This window comes from Rhinopithecus bieti, unplaced genomic scaffold (genome assembly GCF_001698545.2).
Source record: "Rhinopithecus bieti isolate Rb0 unplaced genomic scaffold, ASM169854v2 scaffold_66091, whole genome shotgun sequence".
Classification (NCBI taxonomy): Eukaryota; Metazoa; Chordata; class Mammalia; order Primates; family Cercopithecidae; genus Rhinopithecus; species Rhinopithecus bieti.
Genome location: NW_016824853.1, coordinates 15,808 through 40,706, shown reverse-complemented (window position 1 = coordinate 40,706; position 24,899 = coordinate 15,808). Strand labels below are relative to the sequence as shown.

The 24,899-nt window shown below is 45.5% G+C and overlaps 1 protein-coding gene across 1 annotated transcript in view; it reads right to left on the bottom strand.

Annotated features, from left to right (window-relative positions):
• Positions 1-24,899, bottom strand: part of GPR143 (G protein-coupled receptor 143) — a 43,162-nt gene that overhangs the window by 3,606 nt on the left and 14,657 nt on the right. Inside the window, exons 4-8 of the mRNA XM_017862665.1 lie at positions 20,411-20,503; positions 17,863-17,972; positions 15,364-15,472; positions 13,196-13,313; positions 11,325-11,568 (exon numbers count right to left, since the gene is read on the bottom strand). Of these exons, the coding sequence (XP_017718154.1) occupies positions 11,325-11,568; positions 13,196-13,313; positions 15,364-15,472; positions 17,863-17,972; positions 20,411-20,503 (674 nt within the window). The remainder of the gene's footprint in view (positions 1-11,324; positions 11,569-13,195; positions 13,314-15,363; positions 15,473-17,862; positions 17,973-20,410; positions 20,504-24,899) is intronic.

The window sequence follows — 24,899 nt, the reverse complement described above, 5'->3', positions numbered from 1 at the left end:
AAAAAAAAAAAAAAAAAAAAAAAACGCATGATTGCATGTGCCTGTGGTCCCAGCTACTTGGGAGGCTGAGGTGGAAGGATCTCTTAAGCCCAGGAGTTTGAAGTTGCAGTGAGCTGTGATCATGCCACTGCACTCCAGCCTGGGCAACAGAGTGAGATCCCACCTCAAAAAAAAAAGGCAATTGCAATATGTGTCCCCCCCAACACATACACATGCACCTGCCCACACACACACAAGCACTATGGGCTGTGGGAGGACATGGTACTCAGATCTTCCTCTCAGGTTTGGATTAAGATGAGTCCTGGATAATCTTGGTCTTAGTAACTCAGATCAAGTGTGATGAGCTGCTTGAAGAGCAAGTAAAGGGATTCAAGGATGTGGGGAGGATGGATCTGGCTGTAGATCGCCCAGCCAGATCCTGAGGAGAGTCTGGGTAGCCGACAAGGATGGTGGAGAGGGTGGTTTTGTTAGTGTGGTGAACCTGCTTTTCCTGGAGCCCAGACACCAGCTGGGAAAACTTCTAAAGGAGCCTTCCAGTTCCGGAGCAACATTCTTGCTGGAAGGGGGCTGGTGGCACTTCAGAAAGACTTGATTCTAACAGGGTCACACACTGTTTATGAGGACATCTGGATTCATGGGAACTCATTTGTGATTTCTGTGGTTCTTTTCAAATAGACTCTGGGCTGGGGTGTCACATGGTGGCTTGTGATCAAGGCCTGGACTGAGGACACTCCCCCGTGACCTCACACTTTGGGACATGTTCTGGGTCCTGTGGCTTTGAAGAATTTCTAGTGCTTTCATCCTCTCCTTAGGGCTCCACAGAAGAGAATATTTACGCATGACAACTTTCTTGAAGCAAATTCTGCTGGGAGGGAGCTGCCCCAGTTCAGCCTGCCTGTGCTCAGTTCAATGAGTGCTTTCCAGCAGCCTTGAATTTCCAAGGGTTTTCTCTGCTGGTCTTAAAGGTCTCTGTGAGCAGGGAACGTGCTGGCTGAGCAAGTCTCTGAGAAGATAATTCAACCAGGCTGTTGGAAGATGTTGACTAATTCCCAATTGTTGCAAAATCTGTGAAGATCTAACATCCCTGCAGGAAATGCACATCCCAGTGACCTCATGGTACCCAAGGGCCAACCCCCTTCCTCATGGCCCCCTTTAATGAGCCTCGCAAGTCCAGGCAGGTTGTTTGTATTCTCTCGGCCCCATGCAGTTCTGAGATTTGGACATACAGCCATGCACCATATAATAACCTTTTGGTCAACAACATTCCACATATATGACAGTGGTCCCATAAGATTATAATACTGCATTTGTACTGTACCTTGTCTATATTTAGCCATGTTTATATATACAAGTATTACTGTGCTACAATTGCCTACAGTATTCAGTGCAGTAACATGCTTTACAGGTTTGTAGCTTAGGAGCAAGAGGCTATACCATCTAGCCCAGGTATGTAGTTGGGTATACCCTCTCGGTTTGTTTAAGTGAACTCTGTGGTGTTCACACAGCAATGAAATTGCCTAACATGCATTTCTCAGAATGTATCCTCATCGTTAAGGGATGCATGACTGTATATTGGATGTACCTTGTGCCCTCAACTACCTTTCTCAGATCCCCTGAAAACTTTGAAGTCCTAGAACTGAAACCCCAACCAGCAGGCACTAAGCATGAACCATAGAAAACATGACACCGGGCCCAACTCCACTTCAAGGTGTTAAATTTGATCTGGCCAGCTCAACAAAGTCCAAGGCCCTAGGGTATGTTCTCTTCCACACCCTCATAGCAACTACAGTTGATGGAGACACCAGGTGTTACTTTTAGGGAGAGGGGAAGTAACAGCAGACCACTGAGGGGAAAGCTGATCTCCTAGAGCCCAAGCTGAGACTTCACGTGAGCTGGGTGGGTTTTGCAGAGGAGTGGAATAATGTCCAATTCTTGGGCAGTGTCTCAGGGTGCTACTTGGAGAATAGGCTGCTGAAAAAATTCTGTGTATGCGTGGTGCTAGGTAAGGGGCCTTACCATTGGGAGGGGGCTGGTCTAACAGCTTACTAGAAATTTTGCAAATTATGGAGGGGAAGAGAAGTCCATGCTAACATGATGGCTTTTCAGAGGCAGTGAAAAGAAGCAGCCTTGAAAGGCAGCCCACTGAGTGCCCCAAAGGCTCCTGTTTGAAGTATGACTCCTCCTGTTCCAGAAAAGGGTCTGTCCCTCACAGGTACTTCTGCCTTTCCTACCTTCCTCCATGTGCCCACATTTATCTCTACAGCTTACTTGTAGAAACAAACTCCAACTGGTCCAAAGCACCCCACTCTCTCCCACTCACTTGTTGCTGTCAGTATTTGAATGAATCGACAGGGCTCCGTTGAAACTATGAGAAGGTAACAGGCACGGGAAGGGGAAGGGCTGAGGCTTTGGGTGTTTGCTGTCTTGAAAGAAGTGCTTTGAAAGAACACTTATTTATATTTCAAAAGCTTTTTTATTTTTTAAATTCCATATCCCAACAGACTTCTGTTTCACTGGGTTATTAAAATCCAGGTATACACACAGAAAAGGCTAAATAACATCCAAAGGACAACAGGGAGACAGAAATTGTGAGAAAAACAAGGGACTGTGAGAGAGATAAAAGATTATGAGGGAGGATGATTGTGGGAAATAATGAGAATTCTGGGGAAAATGAGGAATTACAGGAGACAAAGTGAATTTGGGAAAGTGAACTTGGGAAGAGATGGGAGCTATGGAGGAGAATGGAGAACTGTGGAAGAGAATGGGGAACTGTTAGCAATAAGAGGAATTTTGACAATCACAAGGAATTAGGAGACACAAGGAATTGTGTGAGACAATGTACTGTGGGAGACGCAAGGAATTATGGAAAATCATAAACAGGAAATAGTGGGGGAATTGAGCGAGAACTGTGGAAAAGAAGGAATTGTGGGAGAGATAGAGAATTGTGGGACAGAACAGAAAGGAGTGGGGAAATTGGAATTCTGGGGAGAATAATTTCCTTTGTGAGACACAAAGAAAATTTGGGTAAAGAGAATTTGTAGGAGAGACAAAATGCGATAGAGAAAGGAGAATCTTAGGCTGGGCGCCGTGGCTCATGCCTGTAATCCTAGCACTTTGGGAGGCCAAGGCGGGCAGACCACTTGAGGTCAGGAGTTCAAGACTAGCCTAGCCAAAATGGTGAAACCACATCTCTACGAAAAATACAAAAAAAGTAGCTGGAACTACTAGGGAGCCTGAGGCAGGAGAATTGCTTGAGCCCGGGAGGCAGAGGTTGCAGTGAGCTGAAATCATGCTACTGCACTCCAGCCTGGGCAACAGAGCAAGATTCTGTCTCAAAAACAAAACAAAACAAAAAAGGAAGGAGAATCTTAGAAGAGAAACAGTGGTGATGTACAAGAATGATGGAGAAATATGGAAGATAATGGGAAAGTGTAGAAGGGAACAGAATTTGGAGGGAGAGGAAAGAATTATGGGAAAGGACAGAATCATGGGGGGAAAATGGTGGAAAACCGAGACTTACAAGAGAAAAAGGATTATGGGAAAGACGGTATTTTGGGAGAGAAAAGAAAAATGTAGAAAAAATAAGAATTTTAGTGAGAATGAGGCACTGTGAGACAGAAAGAGAATTTGGAGAGAGCCAGGGAAGTGTGAGGAATAAAAAAATCATGGGAGAAAATGGAATTATAGGAGAGAACAGAAATTTGTGAGAGAGAGCAGAGAACAGAGAATTGTGGGAGAGAATAGGTAATTGTGGGCAATATAAGGAATTGTGGGCGAAAGGAATTGTGGAAGGCAAGATATTGTAGAAAAGAGAACTGCGCCAGGCACAAAGGATTAATGGGAAAGACTAGAGAGTTATGGGAAGGTGATGAAATTGTGAGGAAAAGTCAGGAATTGTGAAGGAGAATGTTGAATTTGGGGAGAGAAATTATGGCAGAAAATGAAAAATTATAAAAGAACTACATGTGAGACAATTTAATAGACAGCAGAATTATAGAAAAAGAGATTTGTGAAAGATAAGAATAAAAAATTGTAGGAGAAATAGAGAATCTGTGGCAAAGAAAAAGATTGTTGGATAAATGGGGACTTAATGAGAGAAACAGGGAACTGTGGGAGAGACCAGAGAACCATGAGAAAGACAGGGATTGTGAGATGAACAGGGAATTATGGGAGGAAACAGAGGATTGTAGGAACGACCAAGATTGTGGGAGAAATAAGGAATTATGGGAGAGCAGGGAATTGTGTGAAGGACAGGAATTGTGGAGAACAGAGAGTTGTGGGAGAAACAAAGAAGTATGGGAAAACAAGGCATTGTGGGAAAGACAGACTTGTAGGAAACATACAGGACTATGGGTGGGAATACAGAATTGTGGGAAAGAGCTGCAATTGTGGGAAAAGCAGGAAATGGCGGGAGAGAATACTGAATCTTGGGAGAAAATGAATTATGGTGCAGAATTGGTTGTAGGAGAAATGGAATTACAGGGCAGAGAGAATGTGGTATAGAGAGAATACAATTATAAAAGAAAGATTTCTGAAATAGAAGAATGGAGAATTGGTCAGGCACGGTGACTCACATCTATAATCCCAGCACTTTGGGGGACCGAAGTGGGCAGATCACTTGAGGTCAGGAGTTTGAAACTAGCCTGGCCAACATGGTGAAACCCCATCTCTACTAAAAATACAAAAATTAGCCAGGCATGGTGGCGTGCTCCTGTAGTCCCAGCTACTCTGGAGGCTGAGGCACAAGAATCACTTGAGCCCAAGAGGTGGAGGTTGCAGTAAGCTGAGATCGTGCCACTGTACTCACCCTGGGCAACAGAGTGAATGAGACACCATCTAAAAAAAAAAAAAAAAAAAAAAAAAAAAAAAAAGAATGGCAAATTCTGAGAGAAAGAAGAGACATGTGAGAAAGAAGAAATTGTTAGAGAAATATGGTATAGTGGGAGAAACAGGAAATTGCTAGAGAAAGACAAGGATTGTGGGAGACACAAGGTATTGTGGAAAACACAAGGCATTATGGAAAATTGTGAAGCCGTATTGTGGGAGAAAAAAGGAATCATGGGAAAGATGAGGGTTGTGGGAGACTCAAGGTACTATGGGAGAAACACAGAATTGTGGGAAAGACAAGGCTTGTGGGAGATTCCAGGTATTATGGGAGACACAAGGCATTTATGGAAAACCATGAAGCCATATTGTGGGAGAAAAAAGTAATTGTGGGAAAGATGGGGGTTGTGGGAGACTCAAGGTACTGTGTGAGAAACAGAATTGTGGGAAAGACAAGGCTTGTGGGAGATTCCAGGTATTATGGGAGATTCACAGCATTATGAAAAATTGTAAAAAGGGATTGTGGGAGAAACGAGGAATTGTGGGAAAGATTAGGATTGTGGGGGACTCAAGGTATCGTGAGAAAGAGAACTGCAGAAAAAACAAAGGATTATTGGAAAGAATGGAGAATTATGGGAAAGAGGAGGAATTGAGGGACAGGCCGGAATTGTGGTAGAGAATGGAGACTTGTGGGAGAGAACAAATTAGAGCGGAGAATGTAGAACTGTAGGAGAGACAGATTGTGGTAGAAAACAGATTATAGAAGAGGCCTGACGTGGTGGCTCACACCTGTAATCCCAAAACTTTGGGAAGCCGAGATGGGCAGATCACAAAGTCAGGAGTTCCAGACCAGCCTGGCCAACATGGTGAAACCCCGTCTCTAATAAAATACAAAAATTAGCTGGGCGTGGTGGTAGGTGCCTGTAATCCCAGCTACTCAGGAAGCTGAGGCAGGAGAATGATTTGAACCCAGGAGGCAGAGGTTGTGGTGAGCTGAGATCACGCCATTGCACTCCAGTCTGGGCAACAAGAGCAAAACTCCGTCTCAAAAAAAAAAAAAAAAAGAAAGAAAGAAAAAGAAAATAGGTTATAGAAGAAAACAGATTTTCAAGAAAAAATAGAATGGAGAATTGTGGGAGGAAACAATTGTTAGGGGAATGTTGTTGTGAGAGAAATAGGGAATTATGAGAGAAAAAAGAATTGTGAGACAGACAGGTGACTGTGGGAAAGAATGCCAAATTATGGGAGAGCCATGGAACTCTGGGAGAAATACAGAATTGGGGAAAATACAGGGTATTGTGGGAGATACATGGAATTGTGGGAGAGACAGGGAATTATGGGAGAAACAGAATTGTGGAAGAGTAGGGAGGATTGAGGGTCGAACCAAGAATGGCGGGGTGGGTGTAGTATGGAATTGGGGAGATAAAAGGCATTGTGGGAGAGACAGTTATGCTCCTTTCTGGCCATGTTCCTGGGCTCTGAATGGGCCTCGCCCCACCTGTGTGGGAACACAGCACCTGTGTTCTATCCTAACCATGACCTCTCCACTCCCAACAAGCCCTAAGCCTCAGCCTCACCGGCCTGGGCTTCTCCCCCAGGATGATCCCTAAATCTTGCAAGTTTGTGTACTAGCACATTCGTCTTCCAGGAAAGATCTATACTCTTGCTCCCACTAGAAATGCCCTGCCCTTAGTAGCCACATTCCCCCTGCCAGACTCTGCCCCTTCCCTCTCACCAGGCCCCACCCCAAAACACAGTCCCAGCCAGGCCCTATAAGCTCCACCCAGGCCCCACCCCTCCTGCCAGGCCATGCCCCCCTGGCTCGCTCCCTGGAGGGAAGCCAGGAGGTACCAAGGGGCTGGGTCTCCTGAGAGCCAACGCAGGTCCAGGAGCTGGGTGTCTGCACATCTAGGGAGTCAAAAGCTGTTCAGGTGCACAATCCTCCCCTAATAATGACTCTCTTCAGGATTCTCCCAGATCCAAACACCTCGACTTGATGAGCAGAAAGTGTTTAGCAACGAGGCACAATGGTGACTGGGTGTGGAACCCAGCTCCATCCAGCAGCTCTCCGCCTTCCTAAGCGGAGACACAGATCCCCTCAATGGAAACTGCTGCCACAATCACAAAACACGATGCATTACGTGTTTTCTCCCACGCCCACGCACTGGGCTGGTCCTACAAGCAAACTGCAGTGTCTCTCCACTTAAAAACCTTAAATGGCCTTTTCACTGGCCACCGGATAAAGCCCAAATGCCTTAGCAGAATCTTTATAAACCCTTCACCACTTCTCCAGCTTCCCGCAAGGCCTCCATACCACGCTGAGCCACAGTCATCCTCAAACAAGAGGCAGACTTCCTGTGCTAACTCAACACTGCGTCTTCCTCATCTGAATTTTCTGTCTCCTCTTTGCCCATGCTGTTCTATCATGTAAGACCCGGCCCACACGTCACCTGCTCCAGGAACTCTCACCAGTGTTCCAAAACCAACGTAGTCCTGCATTGCCTGTGTTCCTTTAACTCTTCACAGGTTTTTAAAAATAAAAAATAGTATTGTCCTTACTTACTTGTGAGTTTCACAAATTACACCTCTCAGGAACACTCACCCATCCCAGCTAAAATGGTGTTGAATATTTGCTTAAGACGAAATTCAGTTAACTTGTGTGAAGTACCTAGTAAGTTCCAGACACCATATCAGATACTTAATAAAGCTCAATGCCAGCCTATTGGTCTTGTAGTGAAACCAAAGGCAGTAGGGTCTGAAGGGTATGATGAACAAGTTGAACTTTATCTCCATGGTCTACATAGGGAGAAGCCCATGGCTAACTTTTTTCTGTATCGGCCATAGTAATGATCAGGTGCAGCCAATAGGAAAGCGGCCCTGGTAAGGGGTTTTCCTTGACTTTATGCACAGAAGTAGTATTTGATGCACACTTAACTTACCCAAATTCACCTCTACTTAGTGAGGGGCTGGGGAGGTATGGCAGGGTGAGTAGGTGAGGATTTACATAGTCCCAGGGATCCTGCTGCCTGCAAGCTGGTAAAGCTCTGGTAGGAAAATCTGAATGACACCTGCGTTTCCCCCGCCACTGACAGAAGGGAAGCACATTCCGGGGTGACAGGTAAGTGGCCCCAGAGACATACCCACCAGGAAAGATTTAGAAGGGATCCTAAAACTGTCCCCAAACAATACAATGGTGATGAGAGCCAAAAGTCAGATGTGGAAATATTAAAAAATGTGAGGTGTCCTAGGCAGCAAATTAATTTTAATTTCTGAATAAAAGCCTTTTTAATTATTTTTAGATTAATGTATGCAAATTCCTGCATAGGGTTACCATACAAAAAGGTGATGACTGCATGTTATGGGCAATTTTAAGATATTCGAAGGGTGACTAGATGCAAACTTATGACCCTAACCACCACCTCAGTACCACTACCACTTTATACTTTTTTTTTTTTTAAGAGATGGGGTCTCACTATGTTGCCCAGTCTGGACTCCAACTCCTGGCCTCAAATGATCCTCCTTCCTCAGCCTCCTGAGTAGCTGGGAATACAGGTTCATACTACCAGGCCAGGCCACTTTATACTTTTGCAGACGTTTGTTGTTAATTTTGAAAACTCAATCTGTGCTTCAGGCTCTGTCCTCAAAAAGCCTAACAGATGTTACCTAATAGTATGTCACTTGGAGTTCTAAATCGGCAGCTGCCATTTTTACAGGAATTCTTCCCATAATAAAAAAATACTGATTGTATTTCTCGTTTTTCTCAAAAGGCTTTCCTTTTGTTCTTTCCTTTTCCTCCAATGTTTTCTCCAATTGCCATTTTCTATTTTCATTGATTGTTCTATTATTAGAATAGAATGATTTTTTAAAATATTTTAATTTTCCCCAATATACTGTGAGATCCTTGAGGGCCAGGTTTACACATCTCCAGTATCTCCACCCCACTCAGCTCCTAGTACACAGCCTGGTAGAGTTTTGGGCAGTCATAAGTAGTTATTAACAGAATTAGAATGGGCCAGGTGCAGTGGCTCAGGCCTATAATCATAGCACATTGGGAGGCCAAGGTGGGAGGATCATTTACAGGAGTTTAAGACCAACCTAGGCAACATAGGGAGACCCCAACTCTACAAAATAAATTTTTAAAAAACACACACATAAAGCCAAAGAAAATTAGCAGGATATGGTGGCGTCCGCCTGTGGTCCTAACTACTCAGGAGGCTGAGGTGGAAAGATTGCTTGAGCCCAGTAGATCAAGGCTGCAGTGAGCCATGTTCATTCCACTGCACTTCAGCCTGGACAACAGAGTGAGACCCTGTCTCATAAATAAGTAAATAAATAAATAAATAAATAAATCAAAGAATAGGTGTATCCATACAATGAAATATTATCAATCCATAAAAAGAATGAAGTTCTGACACCTGCTACAACATGGGTGAATCTAGAGAACAGTATCTGAAGTAAAAGAAACCAGACACAACAGGACAAATATTACACAACACCCTTTCTATGTAAGATCCAGAACAGCAAAACCATAGAGACAGAAAGGAGATTCATGGCTGCCAGGGGCTGGGGAGAAGAGATGGGAAATGACTCCTTGGGGACACAGGGTTTCTTTCTGCAGTGATGAACATGTTCTGACTTAGATAGTGGTGACGTGTGCACAACCACTGAAATGTGCCATTTAAAGGGGTGAACTTTGTGGTATGTGAATTATATCTCAAATTTTATAAAAAGCCAAGGGGCCGGGTGCAGTGGCTCAAGCCTATTATCCCAGCACTTTGGGAGGCTGATGCAGGAGGACCACTTGAAACTAGCCTGGGCAACATAATGGGACCTCATGTCTCCAAAAACTAAAAAATAAAATAAACTAGGCATGGTGGTGTGCACCTGTAGTCCCAGCTACTCAGGAGGCTCGGATGGGAGGATTGCTTAAACCCAGGAGGTGGAGGCTGCAGTAAGCCGTGTTCCTTCCACTGTGCTCTAGCCTGGGTAACAGAGGGAGACCCTGTCTCAAAAAACAAAACAAAACAAAACAGGGAGCCCTCACAGACAGCAGCCTCCAGGAACGGCTGCTCTGCTTATTTTTCTATTGGATCTTTATTTGCTTTTCCTAAAACCTCTATGTGAAAACATCCAACCTTTGAACGGCAGATCTAGGCAACAGCTTGCTGGAGGGAGCGGAGGTAAGGAAATGCTGATGGATTTTGTTTGGCGGTGGTGATTGGGGTGGGGTGCAGGGGAATTTTACTGTTATTTCTAGTGTTTTATTTGACTGTCAAATATCTGCTCGGCCACTTTGAAACACCAGGATGGGAATACAAAGCCAAATAATTCAAGATAACATTTTTGGCTTCATTCCCCAGATGGTATCAGTAACTCTACAGACTAACAACAGATCCAGCTGGTGGGTTCCTCATGCTTCGTGAACTATTTGTACCAGATGGAAAGTCTGTAAATACATCCTCTCTGTGTGCCTTTTAGCTTCAGCCAGAACCATCTCTTTCTTTTCGTGACTCCCAATTTCAACCAGACAATATTGTATCATGGAATCAATTCATCAGTTCATCACCATATTTTTTGGCCTTCAAAGTAAACCAAGTTTGTCACCTGAAAGTGAACCTTCCTTCAATGTATTTGTTTGGTTTTGGTTTTGTTTTGTTTTTTTAGACGGGGTTTCACTCTTGTTGCCCCAGCTTGAGTGCAATGGCATGATCTCAGCTCACTGCAACCTCCTCCTCCCAGGTTCAAGTGATTCTCCTGCCTCAGCCTCCCAAGTAGCTGTGATTACAGCGTGTGCCACCCCACTGGCTAATTTTGTATTTTTAGTGGAGATGGGGTTTCACCATGTTGGTCAGGCTGGTCTCGAATTTCTGACCTGAGGTGATCCGCCCACCTTGGCCTCCCAAAGTGCTGGGATTACAGGTATGAGCCACCACACCTGGCTATTTTTGTATTTTTAGTAGAGATCGGGTTTCACCATGTTGGTCAAGCTTGTCTCTAACTCCTGACCTCAAATGATCCACCCGCCTTGGCCTCCCTTCAATGTATTTGAATAGTAGGAATGGAAAAGAAAATGGAACTCCTTAAGCCATTGCCAAACATCTTTCTACATATTATTTTTCTTACTCCAAATTTCAACATTATTTTGGTGCACCCCATGACGGGATTGTGTGGTATTTGTCTTTGGTTTTGTGTTTGTGTGCATTTAGCTCAGACAACATCTGGAAAAAAATTACATTTTTAGATCCAAGCCTAATTATTCTGAGACACTGGTTGTGAACTGGGGCCACTGTGGTCCCCAAGAGACATCTGTCAATGTCTGGAAAGAGTTTTGGTTGTCACAGTTGGGGGAGTGCAACTGGCAGCTAGTGAGTCCACATGAGGGGTGCTGCTAAACACCCCATCATGCACAGGACAGTGCCTGGGACAAAGAATCCTCTAAGGCTTTCCAAGGGGAGCCCTGGGACCCCAAAGTCTACCTGCTGTGGCAGACAGGGCATTACCTTCAGAAAGCATGCTCAGGGCTTCATCAGAAGTCTGCCTACCCACTCGAGACACCTTCCTGGAAGCAGAGTTTTCCTGAGGCACCTGGGAGTCCAGCGGGGATGGGTGAGCCCCATCAGCAGCCGAGGTGGTCAGTGATTCCCACTGGATCTCCTTCCTGGGAGACTGAAAACCCAGGCTACATCCTGTCCAGCCATAGAAGGCCAAAGACAAGAGAAATCCCTGGGCTGGATTCAGGATTCCCTGGAGAGAGGACAGAAAGACACACGGCAGTCAGTGCAGTGTGGCAGGAGTCAGAGCCCTGGGCTGTCACAGAGTGACACACTCCCCTCAGGATGCCCACAGGGCTGGGCTCCCTTGGAAGTGACCATGGGTTGGCTGGTGGCTGGTTGACTGCTTGGTGGGTTGGTTTGGGGCAAGATGAAGATTGGCCACAGTAGGTGCTGTACCTTCAAGGGTGCCTGAAAGTAGAGGGGGGTGGGGAGAGGAGAGGGCGGGGAGGAGCTGGAATAGATAAGGGAAGAGAAGGGACAGAGGATGAGAGAGAGGAGGGAAGGCAGGAGAAGGAGAAAGTGGGAGGGGAGGGTGGGGGAGGAGAAGAGGGCGGCAGTAGGAGAAGGGGAGAGGGAGCGCTGTAGCACAGGGACTGAACAGCCAGCTCCTCCCGTAGCCTGGGGGCCTCTGTTCTCCCCAGTTTGCCACCCTGTGCTGCCAACGGAGCACTTGATGTAATAAAGGTTCCTGAGGCTCAGACAAAGTCTGGGAAACATCCCTCCACTCGTGTGTTCTGAAGACACATGAAGTTCACCACAGGAACCCAGCCAAGCTCCAAACCACATGCAGGGATGGAAGGGCCGGTGCTGGTTCCATTTGAAAGTCTTTGTGAATGAGCCTTTCCCCATTTCAAAAACAATATAAATATGGATTCTGTGTAGCATAATATGCACCTCCCTGCCAACAACACGTGTGCATTTCTTCTTATAAAGGTGAGAGAATGACAGCACTGGGGCAGCCTGCCCATGGGACTTCTACCCCATCATTCTCTTCATGTATGTCCATCCAATACATATATTTTTTTCTATTTCTTTTTTTTTTCATTGTTTCCCCATTGAAAAAAAGATAAACACATTTTCTGTAGTTGTAATTGGTATAATTGTATATATTTGATTTCTCAGTTAATACCAGAGGTTTCATAATCATCATTTTTAACATCTGAGTAATATTCCATCAAGATGAAAGACCATAATTTACTTAACCATTTCTTTCTTTCTGTCTGTCTGTCTGTCTTTCTTTCTTTTTTTGAAATCTGGGTTGCCTATAATGCTTTACAATTATAAAGGATAATGCTCTCAGGAATATATCCATCTGTGTGGCTTTTTCATGGTCTGAAACATTCCTTCAAGATCCACGCTCTGATATTGAGAGACTGCCAGGAGCTTTGATACACTGCGCCAAACTGGCTAACCAGAGTTGAAGCATTTAATAAGGATCCCAACAACAAACAAAACAGCCAGCTAGCACACTAAGGCCAGGAGTCTATTTAACTCATTCTGTATTTAAATACAATATATTGTACTTCTGACTGCTTCTTTTTCTTCTGATTTTTTTTCAAACAGAAAATGTTAAATCTAGATAATTAAAAAAAGAGATTGGGTCTCCCTACATTGCCCAGGGTGATGGCATACACCTGTAGTCCCAGTTACTCAGGAGGCTGAGACAGAGGATTGTTTGAGCCCAGGAGTTTGAGGCTGCAGTGAGCTATGGTGGTGCCACTGCTTTCCAGTCTGGGTGACAGAGTGAGACCTTGTCTCTAAAACAAATACATTAATTAAATAATTAACTAATTAAAATACAATACGGATTGACCTACCATAATAAACCATGTGGTCTTGGCTGCAGTTCTGACAGGTTTCAAAGAACCTCCATTGATATCTGTTTGCATCTCAAGATAGAATAAAAGGCTTTCATTGATGATATTCGACAACCAACTATTAGAAAGAAAATGGCAACAAGTAAAGAGAACATGCAATGAAACTCGTTTTTAAATGCTGGGGAGTCAGAGAAGAATTTCTACCAAGACCTAAAAGTACTAACTCTCAGTATAGACATGGCCACTTCTGCAGTAAGAAACTAAGAGGGCCAGGTGCAATGGCCCCCTCCTGTAATCCCAGCACGTTGGGAGGCTGAAGTAGGAGGACTGCTTGAGCCCAGGAGTCCGACACCAGCCTGGGCAACATAGTGAAACTCGTCCCTACAAAAAATAAAAAATAAAATTAACCAGGCGTGGTGGTGCACACCTGTAGTCCCAGCTACTTGGGAGGCTGGGGTGGGAGGATCACTTGAACCCTGGGAAGATCACTTAAGCTCAGGAAATCGAGCCTGCGGTGAGCTATGAATGTGCCACTGCACTCCAGCCTGGGGGACAAAGTGAGACACTGTCTCAAAAGAAAAGAAAGAAATGAAACTAAGAGGAACCGGCACACTAAGAATTTAATTTAAAAAATATAATTTGTTTTCTCAGTCTAAAGCACAGATCAGCAAATCCTTCCAAGGGTAACAGTCAACACCGCATCATGGTATAAGGTTCTAGCACTGTATCAAATAACCCAGAATTCATTCTTTGTTTGAAGAGCAATGTACAGTTTTGATGGAGATCAAAACAATTTTTTCTTGACTATTTTAGCATTTTTCAATGTTATTTTAGGTGGCTCAGTGAAATATGAAATGTTGAACTGAGTGTATTTTTAGTAGGAGATGATTTATATATCTCCAAGAAAGGTGTCCAAACAAAGCTCATATCAGGTGAATTATTATTACTATTATTTTTTAGAGACAAGGTCTTGCTCTGTCACACAGGCTGGAGAGCAGTGGCATGATCATAGCTCACTGTAACCTCAAACTCCTAGGCTCAAGTGATCCTCTTGCCTCAGCCTCCCAAGTAGCTGGGACTATAGGCATGTGCCACCATTCCTGGCTAATTGTTGTTGTTGTTGAGTGGGAGGTCTCACTAAATTGCCCAGGATGATTTTGAACTCCTGACCTCAAGGAATACTCCTGCCTCCAACTACTAAAACGTGAGCTACCTCGACCAGCACAGGTGAATTTTTAACACCACAAGTACTTGCCCTGTCCTGCAAGGTACTGATTCACCACAGTGCAGCATGTTCTGATTCCAGGTTTTTTTTTTTGCATTGGTTACAGGTCTATTTTCAAGGTATCCACCTGAAAGGTTTGGACAGGATACCAGTGGTGGGGAAAAATGAGGAGAGAGAAACTTCTCAGGCTGTTCTCCAACCTTCTTGACCAAAGACGTGTCCTTGCCCCTCTGTCAGGCACAGGAATTCTGGTGTCAGGAGTGAGGCAAATGGGTGAGTTTACAAAGCATGACCAGCTGAGTGTGGTGGCTCACGCCTGTAATCCTAACACTTTGGGAGGCCGAGGCAAGTGGATCACTTGAGGTCAGGAGTTTGAGACCAGCCTAGCCAACATGGTGAAACCTCAACTCTACTAAAAATACAACAATTAGCTAGCTGTGGTGGCATACACCTGTAATCCCAGCTACTCGGGAGGCTGAGGCAGGAGAATCACTTGAACCTGAGAGGTGGAGGTTGCAGTGAGCTGAGATTGTGCCATTGTGCTCCAGCCTGGGTGACAGAGTAAGACCTTGTCTCAAAAAAAAAAAAAAAAAAAAGCATGACACAACCCCTTTGTTTTGGCTAACCCCCGCCCCCCAGCAATGCACATGGTTGGGACATTTCAAAACTAAATTTGGGGGTGTTTTTTTCTAAGGACTTTATAAATAATTTGATTAGGATTTCAATGTTTTTCCAGGAAATTCATGAATTTTGGACTTGCCTCCCTGTCCTCGTGTGCCTTTCCTTAAAGGGCACCTAGCACAGTCTCAAAGATTTCCTTCCCAAAGGCTCTTCCCTTTGGGAACTTCAGTCACACATGCAACCATGTCAAAGTTGTTTCCCACAGCCCTTCCCACTGGGCAATAAAGGCAATAAAAATACACATATATAGAAGAAAAGTTACCAAATAATTAAAACCAGCATTATCTTGAAATATCGGATCTTGATCACGGCTCCCATCCTTCTCTCGTTCTCCGTGTAAATGCCTTGTCTTCCTTTAAGTAAAGAGGCCACTGTGAAGAACAGAAGGAACTATGTGTGGTGTTCATTATTCATGTTTATGGAGTGACAGAGAAGGCAATGGAAGCAGGTGTGAGCCCACAAGCAAGGCCAGAGGGGCAGGAAGCAAAGCAAGTCACTGACATTCATTTCCTCACAACTTCCAGGTTGGAGTCCTCATAGACCCTAAGGAATATACATATTTTTAAACTTCTGCTTTGAAATAATTTTAGATTTACATAAAAGTTGCAAAGATGGCACAGAGAGTCCCTGTATACCCTTTACCCAGATTCCCCTCAATGTAAGCATCTTATGCAACCATGGGGATGTTCTTCACAACTATGAAATTAACACAGATACATTACTATGAACTAAACTCCCAATTTTGGCTGGGTGCAGTGGTTCACACCTGTAATCTCAGCACTTGGGAGGCCAAGGTGAGTGGATCATTTGAGGTCAGGAGTTTGAGACCAGCCTGGCCAACATGGTGAAACTCTGTCTTTACTAAAAATACAAAAATTTGCCGGGCATGGTGGTGCACGTCTGTAATCCCAGCTATTCGGGAGGCTGGTGCACGAGAATCCCTTGGACTTGGGAGGCAGAGATTGCAGTGAGCCAAGATCATGCCACTGCACTCCAGCCTGGGTGACAGAGCAAGACTCCGCCTCAAAATAAATAAATAAATACATTCCCAATTTTATTTGAATGTTCCTAGTTCAGAAACTATATTTTTAAAGGCTCATTTTCTCTGTTATAAAAATAGAGGTGCAGTGGCTCACACGTGTAATCCTAGCATTTTGGGAGGCTGAGGCAGGTGGATCACCTGAGGTCAGGAGTTTGAGGCCAGCCTGGCCAACATGCTGAAACCCCATCTCTACTAAAAATACAAAAATTAGCTGGGTGTGGTGGCAGGTGCCTATAATCCCAGTTACTCGGAGGCTGAGGCAGGAGAATTGCTTGAACCTGGGAGGCAGAGGTTTCGGTGAACCGAGATCACTCCACTTCATTCCAGCCTGGGCAAAAGAGCGAAACTCCATCTCAAAAAAATAAAAATAAAAATAGTGCACACTTGTTAAAATATTGAAAAAAATTTGAATTCCCCTTCTTATAGACAAGCGAACTTAGAAAATATTTAAAGTTTAGAGAAGTATGAGTGACCCATGGTCCCGTCCACCCAGAGATAACCACTGTTAACATCTTAGTCGTATTTCTTTTCAGTCTTTTTTCCTATAGTCATTTCTATTTGTTTTATCAGCTTAAAATCACTATTTTGATGAGATTTTGTTTAAAATGCTATATTTAACACACTATATTTAAATGTAGATATGCACCGGGCGTGGTGGCTCATGCCTGTAATCCCAGCACTTTGGGAGGCCAAGGTGGGTGGATCACCCAAGGCCAGGAGTTCAAGACCAGCCTGGCCAACATGGCAAAACCCCATCTCTACTAAAAATACAAAAAAAAAATTAGCTGGGCGTGGTGGCACGTGCCCATAGTCCCAGCTACTTGGGAGGCTGAGGCATGAGAATCACTTGAACATGGGCGGCAGAGGTTGCAGTGAGCCAAGATCACGCCACTGCACTCCAGCCTAGGGTGACACAGCAAGACTCTGTCTCAATAAAAAGAAAAAAAAATGTAGATATGAAGAGAATAGTCCAAAAAATCACAATAATTTCATATTACCAATGATAGAGTACTCTCAACAATGTTTTTAAAAAGTTCAACAATCAACAGGTGATCTTCAAAGGACCTCTCAGTTAAGGCAAATTTCCTTATTCCCATTCTGTCCTTGAGAGATCTCTGGCAGCCTGAGGAGGTGGGAGGCTCACTCCAGGACACACTTCCTTGAGGGGAAAGTAGGGGCTGGACCGCAGTTCTCCAGCCCCAGCCTAGAAATCTTTCCCAGACATGTTGTCAACGACTTCATTCCTCTTATCCTTTTCTAACCATTGACCTTGACTCATTTCCTGTGCTCCACTTCCTGTTTCCTGCCCATCTGAGAAAAAACATCAGCCAAATGCATTATGGGACTGGAGCCGCCTCAGTACATACTCAATCCCTTCCCCCTCCCCTCTCTTCTCCTTCTGTTCCTCTTGCATCTCCACAGTCGTCCAAGGGCACTCCTGCAGCCAACCCAGGAGAACCCCAGTACAGAAGTGAAAAGTCAACTAGTCCTGGCACTGAGCTAACAAACGATGGCACAGAACTTGTGTGGGCAGAGGCCTGCACATTTTCATTGATTGAACCTGCTTACTTCCTGAAGCTGTGATCTGCTGATGTCTCCAGAGGATGACAAATGAGGTCAGCTGTCCTGGAGAATTCCAGGACATGTGTCACTGTCTGAGCCCGAGGCATGGGGCCGCTCACAGTGGCCGTGTACCCAGAGAGCTTCCCTAGTATTTACCTGCAGTCACTGTCTTTTGGAACAGGATGGGGTTGGCCATGAGAACCAGCAGCAGGGGCAGGTACATGGTGACATAGTGGGGGATGGCATGGTCCAGACCCTGCTCACACCTGAGAGAGGAAAACCAAAGTCATTCTCAAAAGCAAAGCTTTGGCTAAAAGACATCTACTTATCTGGAAGTCAAGATAAGAGGATGAGAATGAAAAGGGAAATGCATAAATCTGCTTCTGGCTGCCCAAAGGAAATGTGAGTCATTTCTCATGTCTGGAACGAGCCGTAAATTGCAGGAGAGTAAGGGAGATCAACCATGTTTCTGTCTCCGAAATGGGAGGACCCTTAAGGCATTCCACTGGAGGAAGCTTTTAAAGGTTCCTGCTGGGAAAAGATCGGAAAGAAAACACCCTGGGATGGGGATTCCCTGCATTGGGTCTCAAGGAAAAAAACGCAATTCAAGTAGAGACAAAGGCACTCCATTAAATAGTTAGGTTTTGAGTACTTACTACATGGTTTTGGGCAATAACATGAATAAAATCCAGTCCCTGGGCTTGAACAACTCAAAATATGCCAGCTCCATATTTCAGAGGAAATATGTTCTCGTGGTTATGGATAACAATAGTTTCAGAGGTTCTTGTCAGAGAAAAGGACAAAGATTTCTACTGAGGCGTCATAGGAGTCACTAGTCACCACAGAATGTGCTGGAGGGCCTCACAAACATGTTACCAAGGTAACAACTCTCAGCTGTGAAATGCTCAATGTAGGAGAGAAGCAAAAAGGCACAGAGGAAGAGGAAACAGAAGGCAAAGAGGAGGGAGGTCTGCTCCAGCTCAACCAAAGAGGGAGGCGGAAAAGGGGCTAACCAAACAGCTTCATGGCCACGGAAGAGGGAATGACAAAAAATAAATGAAACACCCTTAATATTGACAGAGTTGTCAAACCAGAGGGGAAAGTGGCAGAAAATGTGAAAAAAAAAAAAAAAAAAAAAAATCAGGTAGGAAAAATGCAATACCCGTCTCGTCTTGCCATAGGAAGAATTACTATACCACCTCTCAACGCTGCCACCTTCTTTTAGCAGGCGGTTTTATCTTTAGCTGTAGAGGCTAAAATTCAATCTGGAGAAGCTTGAAAGGAGAAAGAGAAACAAGAGGAGAAAGAGAAACAAGAGGAGAAAGAGAAACAAGAGGAGAAAGAGAAGTGACTCTGATGTAAAGACAGAAATGAAATGACAAATAAGAGAGTGAGACTGTGAGCATGAAGAATGCTGAGCGCCCTGGGTCAGGCGTTGTGAAAATGAAGAGATGATTAAGGATAAGATGCTTAAAAGGAGCAGCTCCTAAAGACTCTGGAGCACCTCAGGGATCCCTGTGCACCCTGCAACAATGGCGCCCTAAAGCTCAGCTGCAACTTTGCCAGGAGCCTCCGGGGTCCCACAGGCGAGGGAGAGCCACAGAAACTCCCTTTCCAACTAAGTGCATTCCGTTATAACAGCTGCTGACACTGCATCTGTTCTTTTAAAGTTCCTCAGAAAAGCAGACTGTATGGATGGATCTACACAGAGCTCCCTGCTCGTATTCATGGTTGACAAGGCAACACCAATTTGGAGACATCCTCACTGAGTAGCTGCAAGAAGCCAGAAAAGAGGGAGATAAATTACTGACACCAATTTTTTTTCTGTAGATTTTTTTTCTGTAAAGGAACAGATAGTAAATATTTTCAGCTTCATGGGCCACACTGTGGTCTCTGAGGCAACTACTCAACTGATGTTGTCGTGCAAAAGCAGTCAGACAGTACATAAAGAAATGAGTGATTATATTCCAATAAAACTTTATTTACAAAACGGAAGAAGGCCGGATTTGTCCCGGGGGCTACACCGTGTTGATCCCTGGTATAAAAATCACAGACAAAGACACTGTCCACTTCTCTTTTCCAGTTTTCCAATGGAAGTTAGGGTATATATCCTTGGAAAGACCTTGGCTTTGCAACTGAGGGTTGCATGGACAGGAATGTAAACTTGAGGAAATGCCTGAGACAGTTTCAGCGGCCACATCTCACTCTGTGTGGAGGATGGAAGAGAAGTGAGAAAGGGTAGGAAGCAAAGCTAGAGAATAAGCACTGCCCAGGCATCCTTTTGGCCTCTTCCACATTGTCCCACACTCATTCCTAGAATGTTAAGCTCACCTGCTCATCCAGAGGAAGCTTGAAGACCAAATACTTAAAAGTGGGCATGAGAAAACTGTACCAATACAGGGGCTGGGGATACACCTTACGTGGAGAGGAATATGCGGAAAGCTTTGAGTGCATGCTTGTGTGCATGGGCGCCTAGGTACACAAACGAGAAAGGCAGAGCCAGGGAGAATGACTCCAGGGTCATTCTCCAAGCTATTGTAGTCAGTCCTCGGGCTGGGCCGTGAGCATGGCCTCATGTGGCCCTGAGACAACGGCCTAACCTCCAAGGCACCAACTCTGTTGGTCAGGGCTCATGTATTCCCTGCAAGAGAACACACAATGAGCCAAGGATGGGGCTGTCTGGGGCGCTGGAGTCCCAACTTACCTGGACACGGAAGGGTAGTAGAGCACGGCGGCTCCCTCCACACAGAGCAGGGTAGCCAGGCCCCACGCCATGATGTGATACAGCAGGATGGTGCTAGGGGACAAGCACAACAGCAGCCACAGCTCAGTGGGGCACAGAGGCCTGCCTGGAACTGCCAGGCCAGCTCCTGCGCTCTGGAAAGGTCAGGAAAATGTACACAAAGGAAAGCCCCTCGGCAAAGAGTTTCCTCATTCTGCTGAGGTTGGTTGGTTGTTTTCCATTGAGGTGAAATTCACATCACATAAAATTAACTATTTTAAAGTGAACAATTAAGTGGCATTTAGTACATTCACAGTGCTCTGCAGCCATCACCACTGTCTCCTTCCAAAATGTTTTCATCATTCCAAAAGGAGACCCCATATCCATTAATTGGTGATATGGTTAGGCTTTGTGTCCCCACCCGAATCTCATCTTGAATTGTAATCTCCATAATCCCAAGGGATAGAACAAGTTGAACTAATCATTGTTGGATGGAAGTCAATTGGTTAGGTGATTGGAGCATGGAAATGACCAGGTGGGGGTAATTGAATCATGGGTGTGGTTCCCCCATGCTGTTCTCGTGATAGTGAGTTCTCACGAGATCTGATGGTTTTATAAGGTGATTTCCCTCCCCTCCACCCAATCGCTCGGCTGCCTTGTGAAGAAGGTGTCCTGCTTCCCCTTGGCCTTCTGCCATGGTTGTAAGTTTCCTGAGACCTCCCCAGCCATGCTGAACTGTGAGTTAATTAAACCTCTTTCCTTTATAAATTACTCAGTCTCAGGCAGTTCTTCATAGCAGTGTGAGAACAGACTAATACAAGTGGTCACTCCCCTTTGCCCATCCCCCAGCCCCTAGCAGCCACTAATCTAGTTTCTGTCTCTGTGGTTTGCATGTTCTGGGTATTTCATGTAAGTGGAAATATATGCTATGTGGCCTTTTGCACTTGGCTTCCTTCACTCAGCATAATGCTTTCCAGGTTCACTGATGTAGCATGGATCAGTTTTTCATTCCTTTGTTTCTTTTAATATTTTGTTGAGGCAGTATCTCGCTAAGTTGCCCAAGCTAGTTTTGAACTCCTGACCTCAAGCAATTCTCCCACCTTAGCCTCCCAAATTGCTGGGATTATAGGCATGAGCCACTGTGCCCCTTTCTTTCCTCCTTTTGTGGGGGTTGGGGTGGGGGGTCAGGGTCTTGCTCTGTCATCCAGACTGGAGTGCAGTGGGGCAATCTCGGCTCACTGCAACTGTCCCCTGAGCTCAAGCAATCCTCCCACCTCAGCCTCCTGAGTAGCTGGGACCACAGGCACACACCATCATGCCCAGCTATTTCCTTGTATTTTTTGTGCAGATGAGGTTACGCCATGTTGCCAGGCTGCTCTTGAACTCCTCAGCTCAAGTGATCTCCCCGCCTCGGCCTCCCAAAGAGCTGGGATTACAGGCGTGAGCCACCGCGGCAGCCCTTTCTCCCCTTTTTCTGACTGAATACCATTCCATTGGATACATGGGCCAAGATTCACCCATCAATGGACATTTAGGTTGTTTCCACTGTGAGTAGTGCTGCTATGAGCATGTGTTATGTAACAGTATTTGAGTTTCTGTTTTGTTTTGAGATAGTCTCACTCTGTGGCCCAGGCTGGAGTGCAGTGGTGCAATCATAGTTCACTGCAGCCTCCAGTTCCTAGGTATAAGCAATCCTCCCACCTCAGCCTCCCAAGTAGCTGGGACCACAGGCATGCACCACCATGCCCAGCTTATTTTTGATTTTTTTGGTAGAGATTTTTTTTTTTTTTTTTTTTGGTAGAGATTAGAGATTTTTTTGTATTGCCCAGGCTGGTCTCAAACTCCTGGCCTCAAGCGATCCTGCCACCTTGGCCTCCCAAAGTGCTGGGATTACAGGCATGAGCCACTGCACCTGACTGGGTTCCTGTTTTCAGTTCTTTGGGGTGTATACGTAGGAGTGGAATTGCTGGGTCAGATTTTTTTTTTTTCCAAGATGGAGTCTTGCTCTGTCACCCAGGCTGGAGTGCAGTGGTGCAATCTCGGCTCACTGCAACCTCCACCTCCCAGGTTCAAGCAATTCTCCTGGCTTAGCCTCCCGAGTAGTTGGGATTACAGGCGCCCACCACTAACCCTGCTAATTTTTGTATTTTTAGTAGAGACAGGGTTTCACCATGTTGGCCAGGCTGGTCTTAAACTCCTGACCTCAAGTGTTCCGCCTGCCTTGGCTTCCCAAAGTACTGGGATTGCAGGCGTGAGCTGCCGCACCGGCCATACATTTCTGCTGTTTATAAGCTGTCGCCAGTCTGTGGTGTTTGTTATATAGCAACCTAGACAAACTAAGACTGCACCTCACAGGCACAGCACTCGCCAGGTGCTCCTCCCAGCCTCCCGACTTACTCCTCTTACAGCCTCATCCCGGGAAGATGCTCTGAGGCTCAATAGGTTTGAACCGAATGCAAACACCTGGCACATTAATTAGCTGCATCACCTCCGCCAGACCCACTTCTCAGAGCCATGAGTTGCTCCTTTTAGCTGGGTGAACACGGAAACCCTCTGCGGATTTCCTGTGCCAGTACGCTAAGGGCCAGGTGGATGTCAGGCCCGGCTGCTTTCTGCTACTTACGCTGCCTTCCAGGGCAGGCTGGCCATCCCCGCCCGCCTCCACTTTCCCACAAGGCTGGGCCTGCCCCGGATGCCCAGCTGTCTTCACTTTGAGGACAGTCAGGAGGCCCCAGCAGTGGGATTTACCAGCATCCTGTGCTCAGGGAGGTGGGGACATGTACTGGACCATCAGCGCTGTTACTCTGGAATTTCCCTTCCAGTGCACATTCTCTCCAGAAGAGGGGCCGGTGATAGGAAACGCTTCCCACACCCTTAACCTACAAGATGGCTGTCAGCACGTGCAAAGGTAACATTGAGTTGAAATGAATGTACTGATGCATGCTACTCCATGGGTGAACCTCAGAAACAATGCTGAGTGAAAAGCCAGACACAAAGGGTGCACACATTGTGTGATTCTGCAGACATGGGGGGTGACTGCTAATGGGTGCGGGGTTTCTTTTTGGGATGGTAGAAATGTTCTGGAACTAGTAGTAGTGGGGCTAACTGATGTATAACTTGCAGATGGCACTAAAAGCCACTGAACTTCACATCTTTAAAAGGTGAATATTACAGCATTTAAGTTACATCTCAATTAAAAGAATCAGAGTTGTATCAGCGCAGTATGTCTCACTCAGTGTACATTGGCTGAATGTTTATTGAGCAAAGATCATGCCTTTTCCAGGCACAGGAAACAGTCCCTGCCTGCATGGGGGTGACCATCTTGAGAGGATAACATAGAAGAATCAGTGTAATGTCTCAGCCTGTGCCCCTGCTGGGGGCCAGCCCCAGAGGCCATAGCTGGATGGAGAAGATTTTACATGAAGTCAGGCTCGTAACCGTGATTAATCTAAGAGATGAGACTATGTTTGTAGTGGTTGTTGTTTTAAGAGACAGGGTTTCCCTCTGTCACCCATACTGGCATGCAATGGCACAGTGATAGCTCACAGTAACTTCAAACTCCTGAGCTCAAGCCTGCCTCTGCCTCCCAAGTAGCTAGGACTACAAGCACTCACCACCACACCCAGCTAACTTTTTTATTTTTAGTAGAGATGGAGTCTTGCTATGTTGCCAGGCTGGTCTCAAACTCCTGGGCTCAAGCAATCCTCCCATGTCAGCCTCCCAAAGTGCTAGGATGACAGGCATGAGCCAACATGCCTGGCAGAGACTATGTTTATAGGTTAAAGTGGACGAACACTTGTGATAACCCAAATACATTTCCCTGAAGATGTCCCTGTCCTAATCTCTGGAACCTGTGAAAATGTTCCCTTATATGGCAAAAGAGACTTTGCAGGTGTGATGAAGTTAAGGATGTTTGAGATAAGGAGGTCATCCTGAGTTATCTGGGTTGGGCCAGTGTAATTGCCAGAATCTAGAAAAGCAGAGACTATTAGCTGCAGAGAACCAGAGAGGAGGGAATTTGAGAAGGACATAACCCACCATTGCTGGCTTTGAAGATGGAGGAAAAGGCCACAAGTCAAAGAATGTGAGCAGCAGCCTGGCCTGGAGGCACACACCCGTAGCCCCAGCTACTCAGGAGGCTGAGGCGGGAGGATTGCTTGAGCCCGGGAGTTGAAGGCTGCAGTGAGCCGTGATCATGCCACTGCCCTCCAGCCTGGATGACAGAGTGAGACATGTCTATTTAAAAAAAAAGGAATACAGGCTCCTTCTAGAAGCTGGCAGCTGGGTGTGGCTGGTGAGAGAGGACAGAGGGAGGGCCGTGTGTTGGGGACTGGGTCACAGAAGCCTCTGTGGGCCACACGGGACCATGTCGGTTTCAGTGTAAGTCTGATCTACTGGAGAGCTCTTTTCATTTCTTCAAAAATTGTTTCCAATAAGATAAACCTTAACACTTGAAAAGACCGGGCGCAGT